Below are 9,552 nucleotides of genomic sequence, written 5' to 3'. Positions count from 1 at the left end.
AACTTCAAATAAAGTACCTGTACGCACCTGACTGCACCTGGCACGTGCGAGAAGCACCTCAATATACACATCTCTTTCGCTCTTGTAGGTGCATGGGGCATGCGCCGATATACATGATCCACTCATAGTGGTTATTACGATAGTACAAAATAAACGCACGTCCATAGAGGTAAATAAATAAACGTTTACGAATATAAAACATGAACAACCCAAACCGCTGATGCTCACTTCTGCAACCCTTATACTTTCATCCCTGGTATGTGTGAGAGTCAGTCAAACTTGCAACGCTATCATTTCGGTCCCCTTTCCCCCTTTCAGTTGTGGTCGTGTGGGTTGAATATGAGAGTGTTCCAACTTTTCTTCTTCCGGATAATATTATTGCTTCTTCGGCTGCTTATACGTGGTAGTCATAGTCCGACAGTCACAGTTCATTTCACTCGGATCAAACAGCCTGGGAGATAAAATAAAAAATAAAAACGTATCACGTTTACCAAAAGATGCTCACGTTTGGTCCTGCTCAATTATCCCCTCCCGTGAAGACAGGTGGCGCGTGTCCCAGAGTTGGTTCTCTCCTCTCCTCCGTAGTACAGAAAAGAAAAAGAAAAAATGTCATTAGAAGAGGCGTAACACGTCAGTCCGTCCCCAGGTTTGTTTCCTGGAGTGTCTCAAAGAGATCAGTCCTAACCTGCCCGAGCAGGAATAACGGTCCTTCCGAACCACTATTTCTAAGGCTTTATTATCGTTGCAAGGATCCCTGCACATTTCTCTCCGCAATTGCTTACCGCGGCAGTCTTGTGTTATCACTACAACCGAAGTCAACCGAAAAGATACTACTATACGAAATCAGGTATGTGTCCATTTCTTTACCTCGACTAATAACCTTTATAAAATAGGTAATTTATCATTTTAGAGATTGCGACTGAGAGCTTTTATAAGGAATTTGGTGATGTAGTATTGCGTTCACTTTAAACTTTCTCTACCTGCACAGGTGGATGAGGTAGCGGTGCCTTTTAAATATCTAGGCTTGCAAGTGCGTTCCAACAGAAAATATGCAGTTTTATAGAATATGATGAAAAGCCTACTCTTCGAGCCGAAAAACCACGAGAAAAAAAACAAAAAAAACAAGCCCGGTCTTATTCAGCTTTGGATTCACTTTCACCGAGCCAAGCACGCACCCTTTTATATCCAACTCGTTCTTGTTAGTGTCTTTCTGTATTTTTTGGTTTCGTAGAGTAGAAGTTGTCTGTCTCACAATATGGTAAATATTCGCTTATCATATCAACGTTATTTACATGATTTTGTTCAGATAGCTGTAATATGTTTCAATTCCTGTCTGGATAATTGTATATTCTTTGACACATCATTTTGTGGTATTTGTTCGTTTTTGTGTGTTTATTTGTTTTTCCTGTCGTGGGTCGTTCCTCATAGTAATTACAATCCATTGGCAGAATTGAACCCACTCATTTCGCACGATTAGTCCATTGAAAGCATGAATGTTTTCATGTTTTGTATGTTTTTACTTATTTATGCATGTACGTTTTTCAACATGACAGGCCTAAAACGTAAAATATGCATGCTATCTAAAATTAACCTTAAACGAACAAATGTAGTAATATTCGTAAATTAATTGTGGAGTACATTTACAGTTATGCATTTAGCCCTACGTATTTCACAACATAGCTTTTTGTATCATCTTTCATTTTTATTGTTTTGTGTTGTAAGTGATATGGGCCTAGCGGAGTGAAATTGCTCTTCTTTCTACCCTGTGATATTTACATTTGACACAAAGCCTATTGTTGAACTCATAACTTTAACATTGCCCCAGTCATCATCAATGTAGGTTACTCTCAATTTTAAAAATGTAAGGTTAAAACAAACATAAACCCAGAGAAATCAATGTAGGCCTACTGTTTGCGATATACGAGTTATTTTTTTTTTTTTTTTTTAATATATCGAAGCAGAACATAAAATTAAAACAGCACAACAGAAAGGAAAGGATCAATGGTACAACTTTTCTTATTTGAATGAACAGAATGTAAAACGCATGCTTAACCCAGCACGGCCATGACTTAATGAATTATGTCTCATACTGAAGATGCAACTCCATGTCTCCCCCTTTCTCTGCCTCCTCTCCTTCCCCGTCGTCATGTTCACTTCCACTTATCATCATCCCCGATCACTGGCATTATACAGATCAACAATACATTGATCGACCCCTTATCGTACTCTAGCATAGGTATAAAATAAAATAAAATGTGTATATTGGGTTTTCTATTATTTTCTGTTTTACTTGGCGCCTGAAATTTAAATGGTTTCTCCCAGTCAGTCCAGTGTACCCACATTGTTGCTGCCTGTGTTTGGTTGTTAGATATTGAGCCTGCGTGCTGCTGCTGCTGCTGATTCAAGGAGTCGAGTCCATGCGAGCTGCCATCTGATCCCCTCTTATCAATGAAGCACGAGATCATGGCGGATGGCCCCAGGTGTAAGAGGCGAAAACAAGCCAACCCAAGAAGGAAAAACGGTAAGAAAATACATACTGTCATTTGCAAAATATGTTTGTTGTGGATCTAGAGCTGTAATGTTGTCACTGTAACTGTAGTTCAGAGGGGCTGGCTACGAATTACCAAATGCGTGTTTTTGTTCTGCTCTCGTCTCATAGGAAATAAAGGGACACTTCTAACTGGGAAATAATGCGTAATGTGTCCGTATTGTACTGTGTACACAGGCGGGACTGTCTATCCTTCATTGTGAAATTAGGAGCACAACGTCTTTGCTAATTTCGTAATTTTTACAGAGACGATTAGACGGAAGTTGTAATAAGTTGAGAGTTTATCGTTGCGCGAAAAGACTGAGTAGCAGTGAGAGGAATTTCAGAAAGTTTCCCATCCCAAATAACGGTTCAGTAGCGAAGTCCCTTATTGTCCACCAAGACAAACCCGTTAGATGAGGATCTGATTTTATTTGCTGTTCTGTAGTTGACGTACCTGTAGATTTAGTTGTTTGAGCATATTTTTTTCAGCAAGTGTTTGTTCTTTATGCTACACATTGCTTAGATTCTCACACTCCTGAGTATATTATTTAATTAATGTAACTCGTTTTTATATGTCTAAACGTTATTGTTATGTTTAGTTCTCGCGTTGTACCCAAATGATTTGTTACAGTGTTACATCTACTTTCTCTCGAAACATTGTCCCCTTTTTTAGTAAGGAATGATTCGTGTCCCACACCGTTGGCAACTGACAAGAATATGAAACAGAACATGGGGGGACAATTCGCTGTGAACACGCTGTAATAGCTTAGTTGACTAATTTATTATAAACAAATAAGATGGCATGTGCGCTAAGATGGTGATATTGACCGGTGGTGTGTCTCGTGTCATTTATTTTATTATCAGCAATATGAAGTGCTTGTATGGAGCAAATAGCGGTGAAGGATACGTTTGTCACTCTATTGTCAACTGTTTATTCACCCACCGAATTGTGTTACACGTTGGGAGTTATTGAACCATGTCCTGGATGACTTTTCGTAGGGAATATACGTTTGTTTCTTTCCCTTTTGTGGACTGTACACTACAATACACCCCGTGCACAAGTAAATCCAGCATCACCACATGTCTGGGTCCCGAGATCTTTTCTTACACGGGAATGCCTTGCATTTTATTTTGCACCTGGTAATTTCAGTTTCTGTTGCTGTTCAAAGTGGCCCTTATCAAATGCGTATGAATTTTGCTTGTACTTGTGAAATATCTCCCTTTATGTGTCTCTTTTCCTTATTAAATGTTGTGTATTGATTTTCGTACAATCAATACAAGGAGAGTCATTGACAATTACAAGCGTAGCTTCCAGCTTGTTGTTGTTCTGAATAACAAAAGATAGGAGTGAAAGTAAGTTCCCCTTTTCACTGTAGTTTTTAGGAGATAAGAATGTTCTTTCTTCCCTTCTTGCCTCTGAGCACCAGTTCCCACCTGTTCCAGCAAACAAAAGTTTGGATTACTTTCAAACACTCCATTCAAGTAAGTGTTTTCTGACAAACACACACCTGATGATTGACATTTGCATTTGTCAGACAGAAAAATCCTTTCAAGTTCCCTCCATTGCAACAGCAGCAAGCGACCTCACACACTCTCAATGCAAAAATAATTAGCAATTGTATTTTAGTCGCTTCCCCCTCAGTGCTGATGTGGTGTGCAGTGTGCACATATTATAGGCCGACTGAGCAAGTAGAAATTCGGCATTCTTGATTCTATCATATTCTTCTAATATGCCATTGTGATCACAGATGTTGCCCTCCCTATTTACATTTTCTCGTCACGAGATGCCTTCAATAGCTCTCTCCCTTTGGGAATGCTGTGGTTGAGCTATTCAGACAGAGTGGATTTAATTTTCTCCCCTGGATGCATGGAGAGATGTCATAGGAGCTGAGCTTGTGTGTCTGGCCATTTAGATAACACCACTATATAGCTATCTATGAGGATCCTTATCAGGACCATAGCCTACATACTGAGGTTACTTGAATGCAGTAAGCAAGACAGAAAACATAGACCATCAATTGAAATATTTTGAATATTGATAGATTGATGATGTAAATTATTTATTTACGATATGGGTAGAAAAATACATTATTTTATGCATGACAGTTTGTCATGTTATCCAGAAGACATTTCTCTGTAGTTATAGAATATTTTTTAGTAGGATTTCAACGTTTTGATTCACATTTACGGCTACATTTTATAGCCAGTATTCTGACCTTAGAGTGAGATTCTGTAATTCCATGTACATTTATTCAGATTAGGTTATTTGGTCCCATTATCGTAGGTAATAATGCTTTTCTAGCCATGCATAGTGCTTCTGGCTTTGCTGTTTGTTGATAACACAAGTTTGGCGTGTGATTCTTTAGGCCCACATATGATACGATACGTACTTATCGTATCCATAGCTAAAGAGTGTTAAGTCAATCTCACAGTTCGGTGCAACGTCATATTGGCAACCCTGTAGTTTGTTGGAGTTTTCTCTCTGCCTGCCTTCCCAGGTGTTGCAAGTCAGACCCAGCTGTGGGGCTCGACCTCACTGTGTGTTTATAAGTACAGCTGGCAAAGTACTCCACAAACCTTTTCCCTTCTAACTGCATTAGTCAATCAATACTGTTAAAAATGAGTACTTTTGAATGGCACACTTTCAGTTTCCACACTTTTATTGCCCTCTCAGCATGGGTAAAGAGACATTTGCTCTGGGAATGATAGACAGTGGTACTGGTCGGCATCTCCCGCTCATCTATTTTGTTTACGTTGAACTCTGGAGTAATGTTGGAGTTGTGTGCATGTTATGTGGTGTTGCTTGTATTTGGGTGTGCCATTTAATAAGGTGGTACATAAAATGGCACCACTTTTTTTCAGGGGAAGTTTAAAATGTAAACGTAGAAATTCAGTTTTCCCAAAGGTCTGTTTATCTGATATTTCCTGTAATACAACACAAAGACCTATACGTTTTTTTTTTCAATCAACAGAAAGCCTCTCCATAGATGTTCCCATGCTCCAGAATATATTGATTACATAATTGAAGGTATAAAAAAAACAAGAAGCTTTCCGGCTTCTCTCTCTGTCTCTCTCTCTCTCTCTCTCTGGCTCCAATAGTTTAATACAATGCTGTGAATGTGATTATAAAAGCCTGTGTGCATTCACGCTAAAGATATAAAGGAGTCTTACTAATTCTTTAGCCTCAGCCCCGCTTTCAGCCCAAACAATGGCAGATTCCTTCCAGTCTAAACATTTTGTCCATCTCTATTATTCATTTGCTTTTAAGGTGCATTTACTCCCCAGCAGAAGAGAAAAAGCCCCCCCCCCCTGCCCCCCTTTCCCTTTTCACAAATTTCTCCTCTTCCCAAGGTAGGCACTATTTTGTTGCTGTCACAGGGAAAAGGAGGGCAGGTTCGCTAGCGCTCACGGACAATTGATTGTCAGTCGTAATGTGTTTCATTTACATGTTTATAACGTCAATAGTGCTGGGGTGTCCACTGTACCATTCATGCTGCCATTCCCACAAGGGTGCAATTGTCTAAGCAGCCAAAGCTAGTTACCTTTTCTGATGGCTTTTTCACTTGGGCAAAAATGGAAAGGGCGGTGTTGCCCGTCGTGCGTCAGTGTTTAGAGAAGGATTATTTTGTTTAAGCAAGTGAAATAATTACTGCAGATATTACGAGCCAGCAAGAAATGATCTCCTTTCGGCAGGGGGCTGCACTGTTTCGCATGGCAGCAGTGACAGTGGTGAGGCATGAGGTGTCCAGACAGACTCAGGGTTTTTAAGAAAAGCTATTTCATACCATGAGGTATTATTAGATTGTTTACTTAAGACTCATAGACTGATGGTTATCTGGTAATGGTAGATACAGCATGTTGAGGATGTGTGTTTTTGTGCACTTTTTTCTAAAAACCACACTCTAATCCTGATTTCTGGCATGTCGTAATGCGAGGCCTTTGTTGCCCTTTTCACCCTTTTCAAGCAGATACAGTTGGTTGATGCATCACTGCAGTTTGTTGTTTAGAATTCTTTTATCATCATTAAGCTAAATATATCCTTCTGCTCAAACTACGGTAGTCGGACGTACATCACTGAACACTTCTGTGTTACCGGATCTCTACCTGTTAGATTTCAGAACTTCCGGGAATAATCAAATAAATAAAAAAACATATACATTCCATTGCCTCGTGTGGTGACTTTCGACTTAGTAAAGGTTGAAGTTCATTCAAAACTACATAGATCTCCTTAACATCACATTCAGCCACAAACACATGTTGTGTTGGCTGTGATGAACCAGATTCACGCCAGTATCAGATGATTCTGAATCGGACAGAACATGACCATCTCTACAATCAGACACCGATACGCAACTTTATCCCCCCAAATTTTGTCTGTTTAAAAAAAAAAATAAATCTTTCCCATTTGATTTTTTTGTTTTGGGTTCTCTATTTTCTTCTCCCTCTCTGGCTTGTGAAGATATTTTCGCCTAACGGGGAGAACACACACAGCAGAGGCACCGTTAGCTGAACCCCTGACACCGCGGTCTTTGGAATGCCTTAGGTACGATTTCACTTTCGCTCACATCAATGCTGACCTGAATGTCTTTCATATCTGATCCGCCGTGTCTCTCCCAGTAAACATCCCCCGAGGGGAGAACAAAGAAAGGAGCTCTTCTTCTTCTTAATCACAATTCAGCCCTTTCACCGCCAGCAGGCTACATTTGCATTCAGCATCAGAAAGGCCGAGATGAAAAGGGGGAAAAAAGGAAAGCAGAAAGGAGAGCAATAGCAACAACAAAAAAAAAAAATGGCAGAAGGGTGGGTGGTGAGCAAAATAACTTAGGTGTTTGTGGCTGTTTGTTGGGCGTCCCCTGGTTACTAGCCTAATATAGCTCCTACTCTACCGGTGTAGGCCTGGCCCTCCTGACGGTCAGATAGTGTTACGAGATGGCATGCCTGTACTATTCATGGACACTCACTCTCACACTTCAAGAAAAAAAAATGAAAACGTGTCTGAGACGGATCAGATTCCAACTTAAGAGGTCTGTACTAGCTCGGCGCAGGTGTGTTTAGACACAATTACTTTTTGGGGGTGTTTCTTTTTTGTCCATTTTGAAATAAGAATTGGAGAGCAAAGCAGTGCTTATGTCTACTGTTATTTGTCAAATGGCATTCTCACGTGATTATTGTAGGGATTCCTTGTGGATGTGTGTTTTGTATGTCACCTGAAGAGCAGGTGTGTCAGAGGTCAATAGGAGAGACTATATCTGGAGTTGTTGCAGTGGGATCTTTCAAAGTATAAAGCTAGTTGATACACTATGCTGGGTTTACTGAGAAAAGTTTAGTCGTTGTGTTATGAGATTAAAATAAAAACCCGTTCAAACAGAGTTGCCATTTTTGTTTCTCTTTACTTTATAGCTCAGTACTCTTTCTACTTTAAGATTAGATTTGCCCCCCCCCCCCCCTAGAAATCTGGACCAATGTTTAACCACATGCCTTCACTCTTCTCTTAAGTTGGTTGGCGAGATATCTTTATTGTATAGTGAGATCTATTTCTTCTCTCTCTCTCTCTCTCTCTCAATCAGACTAAAGAATCATGTATGCAAATCCGTTGCCAAGCTTTCAAAGGGGGGATGCTTCAGCCTACAACTTTAAATGCATCATGTGATATGAATTCCGTATTCTTTCTTCTATTTTCCAACCAGAACTTTTTGTTAAGAAAAAAAAAGGGTTATTAGTACACCTTCCCCCCCTCCCAAGCTGACCGGGATTTAGACAGATTTACTTCAGCAAACACCTTTGGACACTGGGGTAAAGTAGGAGTCTGTTTACAAAAGGAGTCTTTTGTTCCGAGAGGCGCAGGGATAATTCTTTACTAGGCAGGCGTGATATTAACCCATGCTTCGATACCAGGGGAAGTGGTTAACTCTTTGTGGACACACACTCACTCTTTACTTGGACAGTTCAGGTTTCTGCTCTTCTCATGCATGGACCATTTTCTCAGCTCTGTTGAAAACCTTCCCTCTCTCCCTTCCGATGCCTTCCTCTTAAGTACGTTTTCTGAAGTAAAGAGTCAGAACAGCCTGTTCCATGTTCTGCTCTGTATTTTTTTTTTTGTGGAAAAGCTGCGAGATCTTGGATAGGGGACTCGCTTGGCTTTATAGAATTGCCAACCCATGATTATAGCTGAAATTCCTTCCTTCTGCAATAGCTTCAGCTCCAGTTGCTGTTCTGCTGGCAATGTCTTCTGTGCTGCTTACATATGTCACTGCTGAGGACCACAGAATGCAAGTAGTACTGCTGAGTTTCTTGCGTCACCAATGACTAAGAATAATGCATGAATCCTAGCCAATGAGAAGGCAGTCCTCAAGCCCCTGGGCTTAATATGTTGATTTAATTAATGTCTCAATATTCACTATGCTTAAAGCGAATAGACATTTGATCATGTTTTGATGAGGCTTAAATCTTAAGTTTGACTTGTTTTGAGGCCCTGTTCACTTCATCCACCTCTAATTCTTTGTCCTGCCCTGGATCATATGGTGCTGTATTTGGTTGTGTGTGTGTTGTCCGTAGTTCAGGTTGTGTGTGTGTGTTGTCCGTAGTTCAGGTTGTGTGTGTTGTCCGTAGTTCAGGTTGTGTGTGTGTTGTCCGTAGTTCAGGTTGTGTGTGTGTTGTCCGTAGTTCAGGTTGTGTGTGCGTTGTCCGTAGTTCAGGTTGTGTGTGTGTTGTCCGTAGTTCAGGTTGTGTGTGTGTTGTCCGTAGTTCAAGTTTTGTGTTTGTTGTCCGTAGTTCAGGCTGTGTGTGCGTTGTCCGTAGTTCAGGTTGTGTGCGCGTTGTCCGTAGTTCAGGTTGTGTGTGTGTTGTCCGTAGTTCAGGTTGTGTGTGTGTTGTCCGTAGTTCAGGTTGTGTGCGCGTTGTCCGTAGTTCAGGTTGTGTGTGCGTTGTCCGTAGTTCAGGTTGTGTGCGCGTTGTCCGTAGTTCAGGTTGTGTGCGCGTTGTCCGTAGTTCAGGTTGTGTGCGCGTTGTCCGTAGTTCAGGTT

General features: G+C 40.7%; 1 protein-coding gene across 2 annotated transcripts in view; it reads left to right on the top strand.

Annotated features, from left to right (window-relative positions):
- Nucleotides 1-637: 637 nt before the first annotated feature.
- The window catches only part of LOC135543583 (zinc finger E-box-binding homeobox 2-like), a 79,170-nt gene continuing 70,255 nt past the window's right edge, over nucleotides 638-9,552 (top strand). The window contains exons 1-2 of one of the 2 annotated variants that reach the window (XM_064970960.1): nucleotides 638-847; nucleotides 2,369-2,521. In XM_064970960.1, the coding sequence (XP_064827032.1) occupies nucleotides 2,449-2,521 (73 nt within the window). In that variant the 5' untranslated portion in view covers nucleotides 638-847; nucleotides 2,369-2,448. Of the gene's footprint in view, nucleotides 848-2,368; nucleotides 2,522-9,552 lie in introns of those variants that run through there. The other variant, XM_064970961.1, reaches the window with a different exon arrangement.

Source organism: Oncorhynchus masou, chromosome 7 (assembly GCF_036934945.1).
Source record: "Oncorhynchus masou masou isolate Uvic2021 chromosome 7, UVic_Omas_1.1, whole genome shotgun sequence".
NCBI classification, from domain to species: domain Eukaryota; kingdom Metazoa; phylum Chordata; class Actinopteri; order Salmoniformes; family Salmonidae; genus Oncorhynchus; species Oncorhynchus masou.
The sequence above is the reverse complement of the archived record's forward strand: the minus strand, read 5'-3'. Positions and strand labels throughout refer to the sequence as shown.